The sequence below is a fragment of the Zootoca vivipara genome, chromosome 6 (genome assembly GCF_963506605.1).
Source record: "Zootoca vivipara chromosome 6, rZooViv1.1, whole genome shotgun sequence".
In the NCBI taxonomy this organism is placed as follows: domain Eukaryota; kingdom Metazoa; phylum Chordata; class Lepidosauria; order Squamata; family Lacertidae; genus Zootoca; species Zootoca vivipara.
The window spans coordinates 97,052,718-97,078,133 of record NC_083281.1 but is presented as its reverse complement, the minus strand read 5'-3'; the positions used below and the strand labels follow the sequence as shown (position 1 = coordinate 97,078,133).

Genomic DNA, 25,416 nt, shown 5'->3' with positions numbered 1-25,416 from the left:
GAGTGTGTTTTTATTTTGTATTTTTTTGCTGTCAACCGCCCTGAGATCTTTGGATGGAGGGCAGTATACAAATATAATAAGAATTAAGTTGAGTCTCTAACCCTTCTAGGAAGTTGCGTGTGGAGACCTTTTAACCGTCCCCAAGAAATAAATTCAGTCAAGATTCAAAAATTTTGTTTGCTTTTTGGCAGAATTTAGGCCACAACTTTATTGATTACAATCAAGTGAGTGGTTGCAGAGGCTCTGGTTTGGCTAGCTCCTGCAGCATTGCAGGCAGTGCTGAATCTGGGCACCAACCATAAGTCAGCCTTGGGTGAACACCTGGGACAGTGGCAAGCAGGAGCCCTGCTTGACCTCCACCCAGATGAGCCCTGGACTCGGCTCCGGGCACAACCCTGCACGGGGAAGACCAACCATGAGTTTATGGATTCCTTCTTAAAGGGATACCCAACGCATAGGGATAGCTAGGCATCCTGCCATCCCCTATCAGGTTGCCAGGTCCGACCGCAACATGTGCCCTCTTGTTAGGGAGGACCCAATAAAGCATAATGTGTTGGGGGGAGGGGTCTTTTTGAAAAGGAGGGAGCAGACATGTCAGGGTCTGTTTCCCTCCTCCTTGCTTTGGCAGGCAGCTGCTCTGGCCACGGAGTGGTTTTTTTGTTTGAAAGTGTGTGAATAGGGTGAGACAGGGCACAATATTTCAATTTTGAGAAATGTTATTCGTGTCGTGACATCACTAGAACATGTCTATAGATGTGTGAGTACAACAGTTGTGACTGCGCCGCCCACCAGTTAGCTGTTGGCATTTGACGAGAGTAGGTGTGTTTTTAGCATGGCTAACTAAAAAATTACATGAGATATATATTTAATAATTCATTAGAATCTAAATATCTGCTGATAGCTGAGATAGGCATGCCTATCACTGTCACGATCACTATCACTATATGTCTCAAATTCTGCAAGTAGTGATATCAAGCAAAGACAATAGAGACACACAGAAATGCACATATGACTGATTTATTCAGATTCTCTTACATGAAAGGAATTTAGGTGGGATTTGTAAAGCTCAGAAACAGGGTTTGGAGGGATCATCCAGTTTATAGAACTCATATTTACATGTTTTTGGATTTACCACTGCTTTACATCCCTCAACTTCGGCAGTACCACCGTACCTAAAGAAGAAGAAGAAAAATGTGTAAATAAGGTTTCCCTGAAGATCTTGTAGAGGGGTGCTCCTTTCTCCTGCTCGCTTAGGACGTGCCAAGAATGATTGGAGCTACCCGGCAGAAAAGCAGTTTTGCAAGATGTTTGCTCGATCCATGGAAAACCAGGCCCTTAGAAAACATTTGCCCTGAGGCCAAATTCACCTGGGGAATCTAAGCTGAATGTACAAAGGACATGTCTTGCACAATATGCCATTGCATGTTGCTGTACGATGACCCTCCCCCCCCAATATGTTTGCGGTGGTTGAGGGCAGCACCCATGCCAAAAAAAGGGTGTAGCAAAATGTTGGTGCGAAACCAAGAGGCCAGCCAGGAGGGATACAGAAGGAGACAGGAAGGTGGAAGAAAGGGGAGGGATCCTGTTCCATCGGGTCATTGGGATCCCTCTCCCCAGCACCAATTCCCAGGTGGTCTCTGGATGAGAGGATCTGAGACTCGGGGAGATCCCAAAGTCCAAGCTTCCATGCAGTGAATGCCTGGTCATCGGATAATTGGAAAGGCACTCTGGACATGCTCAGACTTGTTACCTGATCAAATTTCATGATTCTGCTCTCTATAAAGTCTATAAATATCTTAATTAATTAATCAATTCATGGGCGTACCCAGGGTGGCAGGGGGGGCACCTGCCCCCCTAGAAGCAAAAAATTAACGTATTTTACAGACCATAACCAGCACTTTCCCCCTCCAAAAACTGAAGTTTTGATCCTGGGTACACCCCTGAATCAATTCACTTTTTGGTTCAAGGAAATGTAGGCAACAATTTTATGCAACCTATCTTCAAATTATAGATTCATTGGGACACCCAACTTCAGCTAATGCCGCCCATGAATGTTTATTAAGCAGAAGGTCTTCTAGAGAGAACAGGGCAAAATAATTTGAAAGAGATTAATAGACCCAGTGCCATTCTGGGCCTTGGCCTACCTGGAACAGCATTCCATTCCACTTCCACTACATGTGCATTCCATGCACCCCGCTGTATTCCACTTAGAGCCTAATGGATGCTTGCTCCCATCATTGAAATCGGTACACTCGGTGGGTACCACTTGCTGACCTAGGGAGAGAAATCCTATACATTTAACATCCGCCCCCAAACAGCTCATGCAATCAGAAGCTACTGCTCAGCCCAATGCAAAGACTGCGCAAGAGAAGTACAGTGACTGCAAATTTCCCACTTGCTCAGCTCCTCCTATGCTACCGACATCAGCCTGATACACAAAAATATAATAGGTAAAGCATTTCCAGACATTCTTGCGTGTCCTAGTTGCTGGCAAGAAAGGTAGTGACCCTGGGCTCCTATCTTGCTTAGACTGCGGCCATGGAATCTCTTGCTTGCGTCTGCAGGCGGTGGTTACAAGCTTAAAACAGGGTGGGGAGTGAATAGGGCTGCCCTATGGATGGGGGAATCTGTCCGTTTCAATGCCCATCAGTTATTATTATTACTATTTATATACCATCCTCAGGGCAGTTCACAACATAAAAATACAATCTAAAAAACACAAAATACACAACAAAAATAAGAGCTTAACCAGGGACGTATCAATCAGAAGATGAGACGGTAGCAGCGTTATGTCATTTTAGACTCTGAGCAGCATCATAACATCTGGAGAAGTGTAAAATTTGAAGGATAGCTGCATTTTGGTCTGTTTTCTGGTTCTGCAAGAGCAAATTTGGTAGGTGTATGCTAAAAATGAATGGGGTGCATTTCCCCCTAATCTCTAGTCGGGAACACATTTCCCAAACATTAAATAATTATTTGGCCATGAATAGGTTGCTTATCAACATTACGTTGCTGTTTACTTACCATCTTTAATCTCTGCTTCATGCTGGCTACGCATGCAGTATCCCTGACACAAGGCAAGTGTGAAAGACAAGGCAGTCAGGCTCAAGAGGATTTTCTGCAAAAGAGACACACAAATCGTTCAAGATGGTGTTATCATATATTTTCATTTAGAGCCTCTCTTTCTGTTTAAAATGGATTGTATGTGACTAAATCTGAGTCAGAGCAGAGCCACTGAAATTAATGTGCCTAAGTTAGTCTTGGCCATCCATTTCAATGGATCTACTCTGGGTATGATTCACACTGGATTGAACCCAAGGCCTTTGAAAAATTCCCTCTACATTAAGCTTATACACTTGAGTAGCTGAGTTGGGTCATTTTATACTTAGTGGGGGTTTTTATAAAGTAAATTGCCTCCCCCCCCAAACCCATAGCATTCAATACCTCAGAAACATTGATTTTGCCAGTCCATCAGTATTTGATTCTTAGCCACAGCAAAGAGAGGAACACTCAGAGATAAATGATTATTTACATTAAAGCACAGGGTGATGCTCAGGTTATTGTAATGAGTCCCAAGTAATTAAGTTGAGCTTAATTCCAACTGCTCAGAAGTTTGGTTTTTGTTTTTAAAAAAATATATCAGCACACAGTGTCTATGGATACTCTGGGTTGTAAGGCTGTCAGTGGTCAACTCTGGTGTGTGAAGAGGTTTCTGTGTCTGAGGGCTGCAATAGGTCGGTGCATCTGTCTGTTAAGCAGGCGGCTGGTGGTTTGAGCCCACCCAGGGGCGGCTGTGGGCAGGATTCCTGCATTGTAGCAGGTAGATGACCCTCAGGGTCCCTTTCAACTCTACAATTCTCAGGGTCCCTTTCAACTCTACAATTCTATGACTCTATGAGACAGCAATACATGAATGGCTAAGGTTAGGATTGGAGCTAAGGTGAGGGTGAGGGTTGGAGCTCGAGTTAGGATTGCAGTTAGGGTTAGTATGGTATTAAACTGAATGTGTGTGTGTGTGTGTGTGAGAGAGAGAGAGAGAGAGAGAGAAAGAGAGAGAGAGAGAGAGAGAGAGAGAGAGAGAGAGAGAGAGGGACTTGCAAACCGGAGAGAGAGAGAGTGGCTAGGGATGGCAACTTTTAAATTAAAAAAGCAACCTTCAAACACAGTTACTCATACTAATTAGACAGGATTTCTTCTGTACCATGATCCAAAGAATCACTTCCAATGCTTCACGAGGAATGTCTGGATTCTATTCTCAGAAGTTTAAGGATTTGAATATAGATTCAAGTAGGTAGCCGTGTTGGTCTGCCGTAGTCAAATAAAATTAAAACAATTCTTTTTAAATATAGTTAAAGAGACTATTTCATGTGTATGCATACTTCCTCAGGTATCTTAAAGGTAAAGGGACCCCTGACCATTAGGTCCAGTCGTCATCGACTCTGGGGTTGCACGCTCATCTTGCATTATTGACCGAGGGAGCCGGTATACAGCTTCCAGGTCATGTGGCCAGCATGTCAAAGCCGCTTCTGGCGAACCAGAGCAGCACATGGAAATGTCGTTTACCTTCCCGCTGTAGCGGTACCTATTTATCTACTTGCACTTTGATGTGCTTTCGAACTGCTAGGTTGGCAGGAGCTGGGACCGAGCAACGGGAGCTCACCCCATCGCAGGGATTCGAACCGCCAACCTTCTGATCAGCAAGCCCTAGGCTCAGTGGTTTAACCCACAGCGCCACCTGCGTTCCTTAGGTATCTTAGCTTATACCTAAAACTACTCAGTTGGTCTCTAAGGCGCTACAGTATAATTTTTTAATTCTTTTTGGAAGGATTCTTTTAAAGACTTCCTTAGATCATATATCTTTTTTTGAATCTTGATTCTTTTAAGGGAGTTTTTAGGTTTTTAAGAAGAGTATTTTTAACTATCTTTTTAAAGAATTCTTTTAATTTGATTTGAATATAGTTTACTTTGCTCTATCCCTTTTCCTGGTCTCTAAAGAAAGCTGCAGTGGTGGCTAATGGGTCAAGAAGGAGAAAGAGGTGCATTCTAGATGGATCAGGAGTCAGAGAAAGCAAGGAACTTTTCAAAAACCTCATCCTTCTAATTTTGACTTCTCTTAGCATAAACCTGCCTCTCTAGTAAATCCTTTCACACTTTTTTTTTTTAAAAAAAATTATTGGCTTTATAAAACTGAAAAACACATAAAACACAAAGATACAAAAAACACATAAAACACAAAAATAGAAAATACCAAACAATATACAAAAAGAAAAAGAAACCATATTTATCATTCATATATCATAACAATTTTGACTTCCTCGTATCCCTCCTAACTGTGTTTCATTATATATCATCCTTAGTAATTTCTATATCATACTTCAATTATCTTATTTTTACCTTAACAAACACCCTGTCACACCTTTTTAGGATCAGCGGGACAAAAAAAATAGAGTGTCACTTACCATCCTGGCTTCTCTGTCCTCAGCTGGTGGGAAACTCTTCTTGGTGAGAAATGACACCTACAGCTGTTTTCCCTTCCAATGCCTGGAGTGGACTCACATCTCCAAATTTATGCAGACATGGGGAAAGGGAAACATGGAAACGCCTCCCTTGCATTGCTGTTCTGGGCGAACTAATGTGCCAAAGCAAACACACCGGTTTTTTTTTTTTTTTTAAGAGCACTGACTGGAAGAAAATGTTGGCACCAGACTCTCTTGAAGTTTGTTTTCTGGAGAAATATCTGCATAAATGGGAGGCTCTGAGTCCCTTCACAAATGCTTGAGAAAAACACACCCAGGCAAGGTGGGGGTTGTAAATAATCCAGGGAATGTGGCGGTGGTGAGCTGGTCAGGCACGATAAAGCCAGACGGGAGGCAGGCTTAGTGACTGGACTGGCCTCACTGATGAGTGACTCAGAATCAGGGGCGTCTTACCAATAGACGCTAGTCGCACAGGATGCTTCGCTGGCAGCACCAGGAGGCTTCCTCCACCTCTGCTGGTGTTCCCTCCCTGAAAAAGGTCGACAACTCTGGGAAACGGGGGCCCACCGGTGCCAGAGGGATCTTTGCACCACGGCGCTGGATATGCTTAAAATGGCCCTGCTCAGAATATAATTTCTCCCATCTGTGAAATTCAGACATTTCTGGATTGAGTTGTGGTGAATGTATCCTAATGTGACGCATTGTAATGACAATGGAAGGAACAGGAAGCACACTGATGTTATCCCTCTATGTTCACGACAGGGTGCGGCTCAGCTGAATGCAACTACCAAGTGGTTGTTTCCAGATTGGAATATTGCTCATTGACTTTATTGAAAAGCGACAAACCAAAAATATGACTTTGAGTCATGTGATCTAAGGTACATTTCCTCACAGCAGGGGCGAACCTTGGTGTCGCGGTCACCCTGACCTGCGCAACACCCCCGGACGTTTTACGGTCTATTGATGATGCGCCAACGACAAAATAAATATCTGCTGTCACTCAAAACACTTCAGACCAGGATAATGTGAAAGTAAAAAGATGTTGCTTTATTGTGCGTACATAAGCGTAATGGTTTCAGTATAAGTCTTAGAATGTTCCAAATTACAGATGTTTCCTATACCGGCCTATTACCTCTAATTAATACTATTACCGGCCTATTACCGCTAAAGACAACTAAATATATATTTGTACATAAGCTCACAAACTCTCTATCCTGACTGATTATAATCCACCATCTATGCTTCACCTCAATGTTTAAAACCATCTCTCTCTCTCTATCAACAACCAACCGACTAACTCCAACCGACTAGGAGTATAGCATCTAGATCAAGGGAAGTAATAGTACCACTGTATTCTGCTCTGGTCAGACCTCACCTGGAGTACTGTGTCCAGTTCTGGGCACCACAGTTCAAGAAGGATACTGACAAGCTGGAACGTGTCCAGAAGAGGGCAACCAAAATGGTCAAAGGCCTGGAAACAATGCCTTATGAGGAACAGCTTAGGGAGCTGGGTATGTTTAGCCTGGAAAAGAGAAGGTTAAGGGGTGATATGATAGCTATGTTCAAATATATAAAAGGATGTCATATAGAGGAGGGAGAAATGTTGTTTTCTGCTGCTCCAGAGAAGCGGACATGGAGCAATGGATTCAAATTACAAGAAAGAAGATTCCACCTAAACATTAGGAAGAACTTCCTGACAGTAAGAGCTGTTTGACAGTGGGATTTGCTGCCAAGGAGTGTGGTGGAGTCTCCTTCTTTGGAGGTCTTTAAGCAGAGGCTTGACAGCCATATGTCAAGAATGCTTTGATGGTGTTTCCTGCTTGGCAGGGGGTTGGACTGGATGGCCCTTGTGGTCTCTTCCAACTCTACGATTCTATGATTCTATGACTACCTCAACCAACTGACTACCAACTCACTCTCTGACTCCAGGGGTGGGGGTTTTTATACTCAGCCAGAGCCCTCCCCCTTGGGTTCTAACAGTTCTATTTTATTTAACCCTTAGTAACCAGGCTTAACGTTTAGGCTGATCGCCACACTTGGTATTTTGCCAGCTTGTGCAGGACCATTTGTCACCCTCCCCCCAACAGCCCTTGCAGCTTTGAGAAGGAGGTAGGAGGACTCTAGGACCCTGTCAGAGGCCTCACGCCTCCTTTCCGCCATCTTACTAGGCTTTGAGAAGGCACGCTTCTTGCCTGTGCGCCTGGTACAACCCCACCACTCACACTGCCCTAAATCCACCTTTGCTTACAGAGTTTTAGAATGAATGACAATAAAGGGGCCAACAAAACATCTGTGGACATGTGACCTATGATTTGAGGGTGGTTTTGAGGAGATCCTGTGGGAAATTTAGCCTCATATAACCCACATGTTTACCTCTAGTTAATGCATGAAAGGGTTAAAAGCATAGAGTAAGCTGTTTTGCCAGAGCTTGCCTAGGTCATACCCCCTCTCACTGAGTGGCGAAGGGTCAGCAAAATCCTGTTGTCCACTTTCTTCCACCATGTGAATCCAACCAGAGAAGACATTGGGCTAATTGCTCCAAGCCCAGACCACGTTTTTAGAAACCTTTTTCCAAGTTCTGTAATTATGTTTTTCTACCTGTGTTTTCTTGCTGCTGTATGGAAAAGCACATGAATCTGACTTTTAACAAGTTTGAGATTAAATGTACTTGTATAAAAGGTAAAGGGACCCCTGACCATTAGGTCCAGTCATGACCGACTCTGGGGTTGCGGAGCTCATCTCGCTTTATTGGCCGAGGGAGCTGGCGTACAGCTTCCAGGTCATGTGGCCAGCATGACTAAGCTGCTTCTGGCAAACCAGAGCAGCACACGGAAATGCCGTTTACATTGCTATTTACCTACCTATATATCTACTTGCACTTTGAAATGCTTTCAAACTGCAAGGTTGGCAGGAGCTGGGACCGAGCAACGGGAACTCACCCCGTCACGAGGATTCGAACTGTATACTCATCCTTAAATTGTGGGAGGGCGGTTATGGGTTTGTTTTGTTCTTGTTCTTTTCATTCTGTCTTTTTATTTTGTATTTCTATGCTGTGAACTGCCCTGAGATCCTTAAATGAAGGGCAGTATGCATATTTATTTAATAAATAAATAAATAAATAAATAGAAATAAAATCAACTTTGTGGTCTTTTCTATGCTAAAGGGGAAGCTTTGAAAGCGAATTAGAAATTGGATATTCTAAAGGTCTAACAGCCCATATTTCCATGCTTTACTAAGTTGCATGTTTTGTGATTTAAACCACTGCTGGGGCTCTCTTATCAGAGAATGTATGCCTCGCATCTGGATCTAGGGATTCAGGGGATTCTTCTTCAAGCCAATCATAACAGATCACTTGGGGGGGGGGATGTGGATCCATAGAAATCCATAATTTTTGTCTATGTTTTTCTACCATTTCAACACTGAACAAAACACGCGGTTTCAGGAGGACCAAGTCAAATCTTTTCAAATCAGAGATTGATTTGATTCAAGAGGATCCATTTTACTGAATGCAAATGTATGGCTTTCTCTTTCCTCATTCTCTCTCTCGCCTGAACCTCATGACTCCCCACCCCTCTGCCCTAAAGCCCAGAGTTTCACAGTCGCTTGCTGTATGTTGAAAGCTGTGTCTGACTGTATCGTTTGTACCCACATGAATCAGAAAGAAGGGGGTTTGGCCAGAGGGCTTGTTAAGACTTGGCAACTTCTCTGTCACATCTTGGATGTTAGCACCTGGAAGACAGCACAGCTCCCAGGGCAACCTCTTACCTCCACACACAGCTGCCTCTGTTCCCCTCAGTAGGGAGTCAGCTATCACCACCCCTCGCCTCCTCCTCCTCTGAGGAGTGACAGGAGTCATTCAGTGCCCCATACCTTCCACAGCCACCTCGGTATGTTTGGAAGTCTGCAGCTTCTGTCCCAGAAGCAGTGCCTGAGGTGAGGTCATGGAATTGATTTTGCAACTCCAGTGACACAGCATTCTGGCAGAACAAACATGGTTCTGTGCCATGTTTCCTCCTCCCCAGGGGCACCCCACCTCCTTGTGTCACTGTTCCAGGACAGCATGCTCTACCCTGTCAATAAATCCCTCATCTTGCCGGATAACTCAAGGTGTGCATTGGCAGGCCTCAAGTTGTTGTACCTTCTCTTCCAGCAAGACAACCAGTTTGCCTTTGCTGCAGGTAAAAAGGTAAAGGACCCCTGGATGGTTAAGTCCAGTCAAAGGCGACTATGGGGTGTGGTGCTCATCTCGCTTTTCAGGCCAAGGGAGCTGACATTTGTCCACAGACAGCTTTCGGGGTCATGTGGCCAGCATGACTAAACTGCTACTGGCGCACAGAGGACTGTGACAAGTGCATAGAAAAGCTGTTTACCTTCCTGCCGCAGCTGTATTTATTTATTTATTTATTGCCGTACCTATCTACTTGCACTGGTATGCTTTGAAACTGCTAGGTTGGCAGGAGCTGGGACAGAGCAACAGGAGCTCACTGTTGTGCAAATTTGAACCACCAACGTTCCAATCAGCAAGCCCAAGAGGCTCAGTGGTTTAGACCACAGCGCCACCCGCATCTCTCTGAGCCTCTTGGGCTTGCCGATTGGAAGGTCAGCAGTTTGAATCCACGCAATGGGCTGAACTCCACTTGCTGTGTCCCAGTTTCTGCCAGCCTAGCAGTTCAAAAGCATACCAACATGAGTAGATAAATAGGTACCGCTGTGGCAGGAAGGTAAACGGCATTTCCATGCGCTCTGGCACTTGTTATGGTCCTCTGTGCGTCAGAAAGCTGTCTGTGGACAAACACCAGCTCCCTCAGCCTGAAAAGCAAGATGATCGCTGCACCCCATAGTCACCTTTGACTGGACTTAACTGTCCAGGGGTCCTTCATCTTTACCATTTGCTACAGATGTAGTTTTGCACGTTCCCAGAAAGGAAGACAAACATGGTACAGGTGTTGCAAGTCACTGCAGCACCTCCCTCGCCATTCATGTCTCTTGGACCTATGGACACCATGAGATGGCACACCTGACCTCCCCCTCAAACTGCCCCCCAAACACCCTTGCCAACACAAATGTCATCAGACTCCAGTGACCTTCACCCTAAGGACACTAACCTTGGATATGAGTTGGGATCCTTGAAACCTGCCACCACTCAAAAATAGGAGTGCATGTTGTGACAGTATCTTTTTCCTTCCCCTCTTCCTCACTTGGTCACAATAAAAGCAGGCTCTCGACTGACAACCAGACCCAAACAGCATTTTAGCAATATGTACCACAGCAGGGGAAATTGTAAATGAGTAGGAAAGAGTGGGGCAAAGGTCTCCTCCTGAAAACCTCCTGTTGCCCAATCAGTGATACAACCAGCTGTTGCAAGCCGACTGCCCCCCCCAAAAAAACATAAGTCATGCTCTCAGAGGCTGGGGATACACTGCAACATTTTGTTGTAGGTGCTTACTTTGATTACTTATTTCTAAAGTACTTTCAACACACAGTACAGAAGCTGGTGAGATAAACTGAACAACCATTTAGTTCTACTGTTGTGGATAATGCAAACAAAACCTGTTCATGCAAATTATATACTTGTTTCTGACTAATCTGCTGTTTATTTTGTGCAAAGATACTTGTAGTCCCTGGCAGAGTCATACTACCTCCATTTGCTGATAAGGAGAGGCCAAAGTCCAAGCAGGATATTCTCATAAACTAGCAGGATAGGGCTGAGTCCAAAACAGATGCGTCAGCTGTGGGCAGCAGTACCAGGAACACTAACAGTTCGATGACTGATGAGTTAGCATTTCTGCTGCTCCATCTGGAATCCCAGATTCATCATGGGTGACATGAAATGTTAATAAAATACGATCATTTCTAGGTTGAACTATGGTTAAAGTGTTGATGGGGTAGACTCCTTCGGAAGAGTCAGTTGCATAGTCTGGGCCTGTATTTGGCCCTCTGAGTGGAGACACAAGTGACATCAATGGCCAGGAGTGACCTTTACCGGCTTTGACTGTTTCACCATCTGTGACCTTATCTAGAGAGTAATGACCTTGCCACCATGACGCATACATCTGGGCTGGGGTGGCCACCGGGACTGTTCAGAAACTTCAGTGGGTGCAAAATAGGGCATCAAGAAGGCTGGCGCTAATCAAGAATCTTCAGAACAGATTATACCAGTTCTGCCACATATGCTAGCTGCTTGATCACTTTCCAAGTCTGGTCATTCATGCAGTTGTGGGGAAGCCATGGAAGCAGAAGTTGTTGGAGTGCAACTGATGGGAATTGGAGTCCATTCTGGAGGGCCACAGGTCCCCCATCCTTGCCTTAGCAGTTTGGAACCAGGATCTTAGGAGGAGCACCTACACTGGGAGTTGTGGGACCAGTGGCCCTATGTGCCAGGTATCTGTGGGTCAATGCGGCTACCCAAACCCTTGCATGGTGCCTCCCAAGCTTTGCAACCTCACCGTCAGGCACTTGAGAAGTGCTGTGCAAAGCATTTTGCAAGCCCTGCGCTTGCTCCTTCAGAAACACCAAGCACCAGGCTGGTAAAGCTGCTTTCTACAAGAATAGGCTGTGCAGCTAAGATCCAGCCAACCCAGCCAGGTCTCTAGCTGCCTTGGCACCTGATGCCACAGATGTAGGGCACCTGGGCATGGTTTGGGGAATGCAGACTTGTGGGCCAAATTGGGACCCATGCTGTACCAATTTTGGCCTGTGGGCCAGAGGTTCCCCACCGCAGCCTACAGCAATACAAAACTATGCAGGCTGTACTGTTGCCCATTCAGGTCTCTGGCCCATCTATGAGAGATATGAAGCAAACCAATATTAGGGAATGGGTTTTTTCAGCAGTGGCCCCATATGGAAGTCACTGGTTCAGTGACAGAGCACTTGCTTCACATGGAGGAGGAGTCAAGATGGCGACGGAGTAGCAAGCAGGCTTCGGAGCTCTGCTGGTAACAGGACTGTAAAGAGTATCAACTGCCACCCAGGGAAGTAAATTTTCCTCTTTTATTTTCTTCTTTTAAACTTTTAAATTTACCACCCTACTAAGATTTTATCAGCACCCTCTTCTATGCTATGAGAAACACCCTGGGCAAGCTCCATGAAGTATCCTGGGCAGGTCGCCAGCTGCTAGATATCAACCGCCGGCTCCCTTTTTTACTTTGCTCCTGGAACTCCTGGCAGTCACCACAGTGAAGCTCCTAAACTGAACAAACTGAGCGCTTTCTACCTCTTCTTTTCTTTGGTTAAGGAAACTTTTCCTTGTTTACTTTCCACCGCAATACTATGCCTGCTAGTATACGCAACAGGGACTCAGAGGAAGCAGATTCATTACCTGCTTCCAAGCAATCTAAATTGGAGGATTTCTTTAACAAATCTGCTTTTACAATCCCAACAAAAAACCGTTTCTCTCCCCTTGAAGATGATTGTGAGGATGAGGAGAATACTCAGGGTGGGAGCGCAGAACTGGATCCAACGATGGGGCAAGCTGACCCTGTGCCTTTAAGCGAGGAAGGAATAACAAGTTGGGAGAGCACCCAATTAACGGTTGAGCATATCTTCCAACAAATTAGAGGTATTGCCTCTCAAATAACCCAACTATCTAAAGAGGTCCACAGTTTATCAACTAATAACAAGCAGGCAAGCACCAAAGTGAAACAGCGACAAGAAGAGCAGACCCCTAAGCTCGACGGAGAATGCGTAGAGGCCTTTAAAACAAAATCTTCCTATTTAATCTTCCAACCAAAAAAGATCTGCATGATAATTCGTGGTAGACTAGATCAAACCCCTAATTGGAAAGGTTTCCAGCGTTCCAGACAACATTTATCAGACTTACTTAGTATTGGACTCACAGAGATCGACTTAGTTGGGACTGAATCCTTGAACATCACAAATCAAATCCAAAAAATTATGTTAACTTTTCCCTCTACTAGGCTACCCTCACTGATTCACAAGCTGAAACTTAGATTGTCAAGCAGAGGAGTTTTTCCAACCCGGGTTTTTCACAATTCTATTGTTGCACCTTTATGTAAGTTGAGGATTGGTGCTACAGAGGGGCCTATAAAACCAAGGCCTGGATCCCCAATAGAAGTAGCGACATTGCAAGAAAATACGACAGGTGGAGTGGAAATAGACATGCCCGAGTTGAACTCGCAGATTCATGCTCAACATCAAAACAACCAGGAGAGCCAAAAGGAACAGCTGATTCCCTTAGACAATCATCTTCAGGAACCTGAGCATTCTGTAAATCCTTTGGAAGAGGATTTTCTCAGCTCCTTTAGGAATCTCCCTCAGGATGAACAACTAGCAGTCATCAAGAGGCTTGATCTTATGAGCCAGACATTATTGTATTGTTTAATATTTCTTTTAATACATCAGTGGCCATGTGATGATTTTAGTTTATAAATTTTATTCTTTAATGTTTCAACTGGTGTATTAAAGTGTTTCCATAGCTTTGTACTGATTAAATCATGTTTTGATAATGTAAATGTTCTAAGTTTTGTACCAAATTTGTATATATTTTACTGAATTACATTGTATACATTGCAGCAGCCTTTGGCTATAAGCAATAAACTTGATACCGATACATGCAAAAAGCCCCAAGCCAGGGCTGGCTCACCCAAGAGACAAGGTGTGGTGACTGCCTCAAGCAGCAGGATCTACTGGGGCAGCAAATTCTGATGTCAATGTAGTTATTCCCTCATGCATTCTTCCCTGGTGGGGAAGAGACGCCATTTTGGAGTTTGCCTCAGGTGCCTAAATATCTTGGGCCAGCCCTCCCCCAAGTTCAATTTCCCCAGCATCTCCAGTTAAGGTTGGGAAATGTTCTGCTTTCGAAACCCCGAAGAGCAGCTGTCAGTCAGTGCAGACCAGCCCCAAAAAGATTCCCTACCCCTGGTGAAGACAACACAGAGTTAAGTGGGCCATGGCCTGACTCCATTGTTCCTGTGGCCCCATCTCTGGAAGCATTTAAAAAACAACCTAAATCATTTTTTTTATTTTAAAAAAATCAGCTTGCTTTTTATTAATTGCTGGTGGTGTTTGAACCACTGTTGTTTAGTTTTAAGGCATATGTATATTCATATGGGGACAGACAATGAAAAACATGGCTTGAAAAAAATGGTCCTAGAAGGAATTCAGCTTCTGTAGATGTATGTACTCAGGAAACATGTTCTGAGGATTTCAAAAAGCTCACCTCTCTGCCAAACGTACTTGCAGATCAGCCCTGTTCTGTTGCTCATCCCTTGGGGAAGGTCACCCAGTCACATCCCTGAATGAATGGGAGCTAAATATTATTTTCTTCTCTTTCTCTCTCTCTTTAAAGCTAATTCATGACATCCCTGGAGATGAAAATCTGGGCAATTTTCCTGGAACATCTCAAGCTCTGGTTTCAAGACATGCTTTTGTTTCAGTTGAAACTGAATCATTTTGATGCATAGACTAGCAACAACTAAGGCAATTAAAAGTAACTCCTCCAGGAACATAATATAATGAGATCAGCAGTGGGCTTCTACTGTTCCTCAGCAACACTCTGCCCCTCCATTCTGTTTTAGCATTGGAATAATTCGAATTGACAGAGCCACAGTGTGTGTGGAATCCATCTGTCTCAAGAGACAGTGGTGTGTGCCTCTGGGGGTGAAGTCAGACTGCTGTGTTAGGAGCCTGGCCAGTCCTTAGCTTTTTCTTCTTCTGAAGATGTCGTGCAAGGCAGCAGAGGTTTAGGATCAGAGATTCCTGCATCACAGGGGGTTGGACTAGATGATCCCCAAGTCCCTTCCAACTCTACAATTCCATGATTCTCCTATATGAGCTACCTTCCCAGGTTGATGAGCCCCACCTCCCACTCATTTCCCCCTTTTTGTATGTAGATTGTAATGTCTCCTCTCCTTGAAATTGCATTTCTTAGGGATGCGGTTCCTCCTTTCTCCCTCATCTCCAGTTGGCAGTTGCACCAGCCCATCTCTTCCATCATATCCATCTGGCAGCAGACCAGCAACAAGAGAAGGGAAGCAGGGCTTCTCCACTGGCTCTGCTGAGAGACCAACAGCCATTGGCCCTCCCTCCACCAGGCGATGCCACCCAGGATCCCTAGCTAACAGGGCCAGTGGTCAGGGTTCATGGGAGTTGTAGTTCCAAAACATCTGGAGAGCCAAGGTTGCCTATGCCTGCTTTAGTGGATTAAAGAAAAAGATGTAGTTCACAGGCGGTCATTTGCATGGTCTGATTTGCATGACCTTTTGCACTGGTGGGTGAGATGAAGTGAAACTGCCGTTCTAAATGGTGCAGGGGGAGATGAGGCTGAATGTGCTGTACTTTGGTCTGCATATTCACACCCACAGCCTGGACACTGAGCTGGATTAAAAGGCATTTTAGCCGCCCCAAATAGAAGACAAACTTCCCAGAGAAAGCTCTGGACAAGACCAGCAGCTTCATTCGTCTTCTCAGGTTCTCCAGAGGAAGGATTAAAAGTAACTTTTGAACAAGGAAACGGGTCATTTCCATCCTCCCCTTTACCCTGACAGAGCAATGGGGTCCACCTGCAGCTCCAGGTGTATCTCCAGGTCTGCCAGCCCTCTGGGTGTGAGAGTGCCAAGACTGGACTTGCATCCTTGATTCTCAAAAGGAGGTGTGGTGCAACCACACTTGGAATACTTTGGACAGTGTACAGAGGCTGGAGAAATGATCTCATGAGGGACAGGTACAATATGTGGGGTTTCTAAGTTTAGAAAACAGGCAAAGGGGCATATGATGGAGGCGTATAAGATTTTGCATGGTGTGACAAGAGAGGTTTTTCTCCCTCATAATACTAGGGGGCATCCGGTGGAGCTGATCCATCTCTCTTCTTGTGGTTTTTATATTTAAACAGAACTTGGATGGGTCAGCCCTTCAAAACAGGACACACACACAGAGATTGGCAATTTCTCCTGGAATTTTGCAGCGTTCCAAAATGCAGACCCCTTACCGAGTGAGATGGCCAGATTTTGAATCTCCTGGATTCACTCCCCTGAAGAGTTTTTTTCTGACAGGGATCAGGTGGTTCCTTCTCTGACCCAGGGGAACAACAACCACCTCCAGGAATGAGCCAAGAATGATGATCCCATGCAGTGCACAGGGAGAGGAGTTAGAGCAGGAACAGGGAACCTTTTTCATTTATTTTCTTTCCGCCCCCTAGACCAACACTGTCAGATCGGCAAGACAAGCCAGCTGTCAATCACAAAACAGCATTATGACACATGATTGACAGGCTTTCCGATAAGCAGCTTTCTTTCTTCCTGACATAGCACTTGATGTCAGCTGATTGACAGGTGGATGTCGTTTGGGGGAAATGGTCTCACTGACCAGATTGGACTGCCCCCTGCTGGACGAAGGGTGGCCCACAAGCTAGAGACTCTCCACCCCGGAGGAACTGACAGAGGCTGGCAAGACAGTGGGTATTTCCCACGGCTCTGGAACTCATTATTGTAATTATTTAATTCTATTGCTTAAATTTAGTTTAGATGGTGTATATTTCTGCCCTGGAATCCTTGGGTGAAGGGTGGGCTTATATATGTCAAATAAATAAATTAAATAAATGAGAGTAATAGAATCATAGAATTGTACAGTTGGAAGGGACCCCGAGGGTCATCTAGTCCAATCACTTGCAATGCAGGAATCTTTTCCCCAATGTAGGCCTTCAACTCACCACCCTGAGATTAAACGTCTCATGCTCTACCTACTGAGCTATGCGTGCCCATCCTAGACCCTTGGTAAAGTCAGCCTTCAAATTAGATGACTCACTTGATGTGGGGCACTTCCTGGCCCCATCCTGATAGCCTGCCAGTGTCAGAAGTTCTGCTTTGTTGCTGGGGGTGGGGCACATGTTTCTGGAAGGCCTTCTTTTCACAGGCTTGGCAGAGCTTCCTGGATCACTTCCCCCTGAGCTTGCCAAACAACTGCAAAAGAAGAGAGCAAAAGCTGTTACTGCAGTGAAGCATCAACAGTGGGCTTTCACAGCAAACCAATGCTTCGATGCGCCCCGCTGCGCCCTGTGGGAAGAGCACATTCATCTCTCTTCCATGCCATTAACCTCAGGGGAAATGTCAATCTGCCTGCCTATTTGCCTGGATCAGCGGAGAAGTGTCTCTAGTATGAGGTGGACGGATACTGAAAAGTGCACAATTAGATAAAAGACTTTCCGAGTTGCATTCTCTATAGACGGCCTCTATGAGGCTGGTAGTGCAGTTATTTTAGGCTCTGAACCTAATGGTCTTACTGGGGGAGTGGGGGGGGGACTCTCTAGATGGTGATGTGTATTATTGCACTCTCTTCAAATGCGGTAAGCTGGCCCAGCTGTGTTTGGGGTAGGACCCTTACGCCCCTCACCGTGCCACTGGATGCTGGCACACTTATTTCCCCCTCCTATGTGTCCTCCACCCAGTTTCTCATTAATACTCAGGTTGCCCACCTGTCCACCCGCCTCACTCCATATGGATCCCCCCCCCAGGTCTTCATGTATTTGTTGTGTATTGAGTCAAAGGATTTTATATCTGTATTATTATTGTCTGTATTTGCATTAGGATAAAGTAACTGCCTTTTGGTTCCAGAGGGTACAGCTACTATTGGTTCATTTAAGCTGCTGTATTTGGATCCTCTGTCTTATTGGTTTCCTCCAAAAGGCAGCACTGTGATTGCTTGATATTGTTCCCTCCAAAATGTATCCCTTCCTAGCTAGTCCCCTGTCCCTATAAATGTAGCTTTCCTCTCCTCAGTCTTCAGTCTTGTTCACTTTAATAAAGAGCTGTTACTAGAGAACTGTCTCCAGCATGTTTTGTCAAGAGAGCTGAAATCACAAACTCCACGTCACAACAACTGGCGACGAAGGTGGGATCCGGAATGCTGAGGAGCGGTTAAACACAACCCTGCCTCAGAGTCCGGATTGCAGCTGAGAACAAGACTCACTGGCCAGCTGAGAAGACGACCCTGCCCGCTAGGACAATGGAGAGTCCAAGGGTATTGGAGCCCTTCCAGCCATCAGAGCCCCACACCTGGGAAGACTACGTCGAACGCTTTGAGTTCTTCGCAGTGGCTCAAGGGATCACCGATGCCAACAAAAGAAGGGCCACATTCCTGAGCTACTGTGGGCCCGAGACCTTCAAGCTAGCCAAGGCATTACTTGCTCCAGCGAAGCTGAGTGAGACATCTCTCCAAGATATTCTTGCCTGCCTAACAAGCCACTTGGCGCCTACTGAGACCAAGATGGCCCGGCGGATGGAGTTCCATAAGAGGCAGCAGCATGCTGGGGAGTCTGTATCCGCATTTCTGGCTGAACTCCGGAAGCTCGCTCAGCACTGCGGCTTCCAAAATCTGGAAGAGACTCTCCTGGATCGGTTTATTGGTGGTCTGAGCAGCAAGAAAGCCAGAAGACGCATCGTGGCTAAAGAAGAGGTTACCCTTGCTTCAGCCTTGAAGGAGGCCACCGCCACGGAGAATTATGAAAGAGAGGAGCTTGATGCCAGTCGCAAGGCCACTAAGCCACAGATAGAAGTTGCGCATGCCATGGACGAGCTAGAGGCTACTCCGAGCCAGAGCCCAGTCCGTGGGGTCGAGTTGGTGCGTCAGGCCTGCACAGTGCACAAAGATCACCAAGGCAGTTGCCCAGGTTGTGGCGGAAACCATGGGCGGAAGAGTTGTCGTTTCAGGGATGCTATGTGCCGGATGTGCGGGAAGACAGGTCACATCGCCAGGGTCTGTAGATCGGCGGCGTCAGGAGCAACAGGAGCACCTAGACTGGAGCATCGCAGACCGCCCACAGCAACTCATTTTCGAAAGGACTGCCACTACATAACGGAGATCAACGGGAGGGCCGTGCAGTTTCCAGCGCAAGGCAAGGCACACGTCAAGGTGAAGATTGAGGGTCAGCAGTGCGACATGGAGGTGGACTCTGGATCTGCATTCACCATCGTGTCGGACCAGACCGCGAAGACATTCTTCCCCAGGGGTAAGTTGCCCCCTCTGGAACCCTTCCCGGCAACCTTGCAGTCGTACTCAGCAGGCCGCATCCATGTTATGGGAATGTGTGCTGTGAGAGTACAGTTCCGGGACAAACAGGCTGTACTCAAACTGGTGATTGCGAAGGGCAGTCGCCCCAGTCTCCTGGGCACTGACTGGTTCCCCGCCCTGGGACTGAGTATCTCAGGGCTTAATTCAATCCAAACCTGCCCTGAGATGAGTGAGGTATTATGCAAGGAATTTGCTGGTCTCTTTAATGGAAAACTGGGTTGTTATAAAGGGCCCCCAGTTGACTTCGAGTTGGACCCCGGGGTGGCTCCAATCCGACTCAAACCAAGGCGAGTGCCATTTGCACTGCAACCCAAGATCGAGGCAGAGCTGGATAAATTGGTCAAGCAGGGAGTTCTCTCACCCGTGGACTCTGCTAAGTGGGAGACTCCAATCGTCACACCCCTTAAAGCAAATGGGGAAGTCAGGATATGTGCAGATTACAAATGTACTATCAATAAGGCACTCAGGGGAAACTCATACCCCATTCCAGTCGTATCACATCTGTTGGCTAAACTGGCTGGGGGCAAGGTGTTCGCCAAAATTGACCTGGCACAAGCTTACCAACAGCTGCCAGTAACCCCACAATCAGCGGAAGCACAGACTATTGTCACACATAAAGGGGCGTTCAGAGTTAACAGATTACAGTTCGGAGTTTGTGTGGCCCCAGGGATTTTTCAAGGGCTCATGGAACGCCTGTTAAGAGGTCTGCCGGGGGTCTTGCCATTTTTTGATGACGTTTTGATTGCTGGAAAAGACCCACAGGAACTGGTTGCGCGTGTCCGTGCAGTGTTGCTCAAGTTCAAGGAGGTGGGGTTGCAACTGAAAAAAGAAAAATGCAGTTTTGGGGTGCCAACTGTGGATTTCTTGGGGTTTAAAATTGATGCATCAGGCATCCACCCCACAGATGCTAAGATTAAGGCCATCATCGAGGCACCACGACCACAGAACAAGACGGAGTTGCAGTCATTCCTGGGACTTATTAACTTTTATCATTCGTTCTTACCCCAGAAAGCTTCGGTAGCTGAACCATTACATAGACTATTGCAGAAAAAGAATGTGTGGCGATGGGGGCGGGAGCAGCAGAAGGCTTTTGACTCCTTGCGAGGAATGCTGAGTAGCAGGAGCGTCCTTGCTCATTATGATGAGTCAAAGCCGCTGGTCCTGGCATGTGATGCCTCTCAATACGGTCTGGGGGCTGTGCTGAGTCATAGGGAACCGGATGGGTCGGAAAAGCCCATCTCTTTCTATTCCCGTACGTTGTCGCCCACAGAGCGCAACTATGCTCAAATTGATAAAGAGGCACTGGCTATTGTGTCCGGAATCAAAAGGTTCTATGATTATTTGTACGGTCGCCATTTCTCCATTGAAACGGACCACAAACCACTGTTAGGGTTGTTCAACCCAAACAAACAAACGCCACAAATTCTCTCCCCCAGAATGTTGCGTTGGTCAATATTCCTGAATGGGTTCCAGTACACCTTGACCCATGTGCCGGGGAAACAGTTGTGCCATGCTGATGCGCTGAGTCGATTGCCCCTTCCTGGCGGGAGCAATGAGGATCCTGCTCCGGCGGAGCACATTATGATGCTAGAAACACTTCCGGGGGCTCCTGTAACAGCTACGGATATAGCTGAGAAAACTAGGAAAGATGCTGTTCTCTCCCGTGTGCTCACTTGGGTGGGGAGGGGGGGGCCAGGTGGTCCGCATGAAGAAAAATTCAGGCCTTATGCGACAAGGCAGCACGAATTGTCCATGCATAAGGGTTGTCTCCTATGGGGAGATAGGGTGATAATCCCAGCACCACTGAGAAACAGGGTTCTTGAGACGCTTCACATGGGACACCCGGGAATGGTCAGGATGAAGTCGCTAGCCCGATGTTATGTGTGGTGGCCTGGAATGGACCAGAACATAGAACAATGGGTACGAACATGCAAGGCATGCCAAGAGGTGCGGCCAGAAGTGGCCAGAGCACCAGTCCACTGGTGGGAGCAGTCCAGGACTCCCTGGAGCCGGCTGCACATAGATTTTGCTGGGCCATTCCAAGGGAAGGTCTTTTTGGTTATCGTTGATGCATATTCCAAATGGTTAGAAGTGGCGATGGTCCCTAGCATGGCATCAGCTGCCGTAATCAAGGTGTTGAGGCAGCTGTTTGCTACCCACGGGTTACCTGAGACCATTGTATCAGATAATGGGGCAGCTTTTGTATCCCAAGAATTCAGGGCATTCTTGGCTGATAACTTTATAAGAGGGGTCACATCCGCGCCCTTTCACCCATCCTCCAATGGGCAGGCTGAGCGCATGGTAAGAACAGCCAAAGAATCCATTGCGCGCTTAATGGAGGGTAACTGGTCGGCTCGCATCGCGCGAATGTTATTTTTGCAGCATGCGACGCCGTGTACTGCGACGGGCAAGTCGCCAGCCGAGCTGCTCTTAGGTAGAAGACTGGTAACGGTGCTGGATTATGTCCACCCAGATAAAATGCCAAACCGTAATTCAAGAGCAACCCCCCAGGCTGAGACTGACACAACAAGGTATCTCGCCCCTGAAGATCTGGTCTGGGTAAGGAACTATTCACGAGGTCTGCGGTGGGTGGCTGGTGTGATCACCCGGGCTAGTGGACCTGTGTCCTATTATGTGACCTTGGAAAATGGGCAAGTTTGGAAGAGACATATAGATCAGCTGAGGCGCCGGGTGCTCAGCAGGGAGGAGTCAGATAATTCATCCCTGGCTAATGACGCACAGCTGCGAGACCAGAGTGAAAATGGTCCAGAGGTACAGTCACCAGGGGCTTCAGCAAATGAACCAGGGTCTGCTAGTCCTCATGATGACGAGGTACAGGTCGGGGACCCTGAGATGTCTGGGACTCCATCTGTTCCTGATGAAACCCCTATAGCAGCCCCTCCACCACAGGTAACACCCAATCCAGAACCTGCAACACCTGTTGTCAGGAGATCAGGTAGAAGTTGTAGGACCCCACAGTACCTGAGGGATTACGTCTGCTGTGCTCACTAGGGGGGGAGGGGTGTTGTGTATTGAGTCAAAGGATTTTATATCTGTATTATTATTGTCTGTATTTGCATTAGGATAAAGTAACTGCCTTTTGGTTCCAGAGGGTACAGCTACTATTGGTTCATTTAAGCTGCTGTATTTGGATCCTCTGTCTTATTGGTTTCCTCCAAAAGGCAGCACTGTGATTGCTTGATATTGTTCCCTCCAAAATGTATCCCTTCCTAGCTAGTCCCCTGTCCCTATAAATGTAGCTTTCCTCTCCTCAGTCTTCAGTCTTGTTCACTTTAATAAAGAGCTGTTACTAGAGAACTGTCTCCAGCATGTTTTGTCAAGAGAGCTGAAATCACAAACTCCACGTCACAACAGTATTTATGTTTTTACCAGGGGGCTCTGCCCTCCTGCTGACTCCACTCGCCAACACCCCCTTCCTCCCCCATGCAACACTAAGCTCCCTTTCCACCTTCCCAATCCTCTTTCTGAAACTGCTTTTGTCCTTACCCTGCACCTCCTGAAACCCCAGGCAATATGGCCAATGATCAGGTTTTATGGGAGAGGGAACATACATGTGCAGGAGCACAAGCTAGCCAACTCTGTCGGGAAGTCCCATGGGTTTCACTTCCAGAGGAGTTAAGTGCATACCAGTCTCTGGCCTGTAATTCCTTTCTTTCCTCCTCTTGCTTCTTTGTAATACAGCAAGTCTGCAACTTAAGCACATTTAACCTAAATAAAATGAATAAATGAAAAAGGGCTGGGAAGAGAGCGGGCTTCAAGGAAAAATAGCTGGGGTGTTTCAGTGTGGGGGCTTCATTATGGGGCAGGTTTCAGTATGGGACAAGCTGTTTATATTTTTCACTGTGGAGCAGTGGGAGTTCCATCAGTAGCCTGGTGTGTGGGGTGGAGCAGACATTCCAAGTGTCCCTATTTTCCAGGGATGCCCCTGATTTAGAAAAGCCTGGAATATTCCGCTTTTCCTTAAAGGTAAAGGGACCCCTGACCATTAGGTCCAGTCACGGACGACTCTGGGTTTAAGGCGCTCATCTCGCTTTATTGGCCGAGGGATCCGGCGTACAGCTTCCGGGTCATGTGGCCAGCATGACAAAGCCGCTTCTGGTGAACCAGAGCAGCGTACGGAAACGCCGTTTACCTTCCTGCCAGAGCGGTCCCTATTTATCTACTTGCACTTTGACGTGCTTTCGAACTGCTAGGTTGGCAGGAGCTGGGACCGAGCAACAGGAACTCACCCCGTCGTGGGGATTTGAACCACCGACCTTCTGATCGGCAAGCTCTAGGCTCTGTGGTTTAACCCACAGCGCCACCCGCATCCCTTCACTTTTCCTTAGGATGTCCCTATTTTCATTGGAGAAATATTGGAAGGTATGGAGTTATGCAACCCCCGAGCCAAGGAGATAAGTTACAATACAGCCGTTAGAAGACACCTGAAGGCAGCCCTGTACAGGGAAGTTTTTTATGTTTAATGCAGGGGTCAGCAAACTTTTCAGCAGGGGGCCGGTCCACTGTCCCTCAGACCTTGTGGAGGGCCAGACTATATTTTGAAAAAAATTAATGAACAAATTCCTATGCCCCCCCAGAGATGCATTTTAAATAAAAGGGCACATTCCACTCAGGTAAAAACACGCTGATTCCCAGACCCTCCGCGGGCCAGATTTAGAAGGCGATTGGGCTGGATGCGGCCCATGGGCCTTTGTTTGTCTACCCATGGTTTAATGTTTTCTTATGTTTTTATGTATGTAGGAGTGGCCCAGAGTGGCTGGGGCAACCCAGTAAAATGTGTGGCATATAAATAGTAAAATTATCATTATGGAATCCTATTTTCATCAGAGAAATGTGGGGTATGTGGGGGTTGTTTGGGGCAGTGTGTGAAGAAGGGGATTCAGTGTGCAGCAGTGGGGGGGGGTTCAGTGTGCAGAGGATCAGTGTAAGGGGGGATTCAGTGTGGGGCAGAGTGTTTAGGGGCTTGCAGCATGGGGTGGGATTAGGGGGTTTGCTGTACAAGGGAAATGTAAGGTTGTGGGGTAGGATTGCCTGTAGTGTTTTGACCATTGAACTGATTAAAAACACACAGCATGCATATCAGACGGGCGCATTGCCATTGTGGAGCGGTCGGTGGGTTTGTGGCTTTCCCAGGGGCATCTGGTTGGCCATCCCAGAACAGGATGCAGGGCTAGATGGGTGCATGGCCTCACCTATGTGTTGGGGACTTCTTGTAGAATCATAGAATCATAGGGTTGGAAGAGACCACAAGGGCCATCCAGTCCAACCCCCTGCCAAGCAGGAAACACCATCAAAGCATTCTTGACATATGCCTGTCAAGCCTGTGCTACAGACCTCCAAAGAAGGAGACTCTACCACACTCCTTGGCAGCAAATTCCACTGCCGAACAGCTCTTACTGTCAGGAAGTTCTTCCTAATGTTTAGGTGGAATCTTCTTTCTTGTAGCTTGAATCCATTGCTCCGTGTCCGCTTCTCTGGAGCAGCAGAAAACAACCTTTCTCCCTCCTCTATATGACATCCTTTTATATATTTGAACATGGCTATCATATCACCCCTTAACCTTCTCTTCTCCAGGCTAAACATACCCAGCTCCCTAAGCCATTCCTCATAAGGCATTGTTTCCAGGCCTTTGACCATTTTGGTTGCTCTCTTCTGGACACGTTCCAGTTTGTCAGTATCCTTCTTGAACTGTGCTGCCCAGAAGTGGACACAGTACTCCACAGTACTGTTCTTCTGTGTGTTTCAATGCGGGGTGAGGTGCTTGTGAAAGGGGTTTCATCGTTGGGTTGTGTGTGTCTGGTGTGTGTTTATTAAAAGGTAAAGGTAAAGGACACCTGGATGGTTAAGTGCAGTGAAACACAACAATGTGGTTACAGTGCTCATCTCGCTTTCAGGC

General features: G+C 46.6%; 1 protein-coding gene across 3 annotated transcripts; it reads right to left on the bottom strand.

Moving 5' to 3' along the window:
* Positions 1-1,001: 1,001 nt before the first annotated feature.
* Positions 1,002-10,741, bottom strand: LOC118087609 (small serum protein 5). 3 transcript variants are annotated; one of them, XM_035120414.1, is made up of 4 exons: positions 10,583-10,741; positions 3,025-3,118; positions 2,145-2,274; positions 1,002-1,172 (listed from the first exon to the last, which is right to left on the bottom strand). In XM_035120414.1, the coding sequence occupies exons 1-4, from the start codon at positions 10,724-10,726 to the stop codon at positions 1,067-1,069; spliced, it is 474 nt and encodes a 157-aa protein (XP_034976305.1). In that variant the 5' UTR covers positions 10,727-10,741; the 3' UTR covers positions 1,002-1,066. The 3 variants fall into 3 exon arrangements, with proteins under 3 accessions (XP_034976305.1, XP_034976306.1, XP_034976307.1); XM_035120415.2 differs by lacking the exon at positions 10,583-10,741 and adding an exon at positions 5,460-5,617; XM_035120416.1 differs by lacking the exon at positions 10,583-10,741 and adding an exon at positions 4,202-4,225.
* Between the last annotated feature and the right edge of the window lie 14,675 nt (positions 10,742-25,416).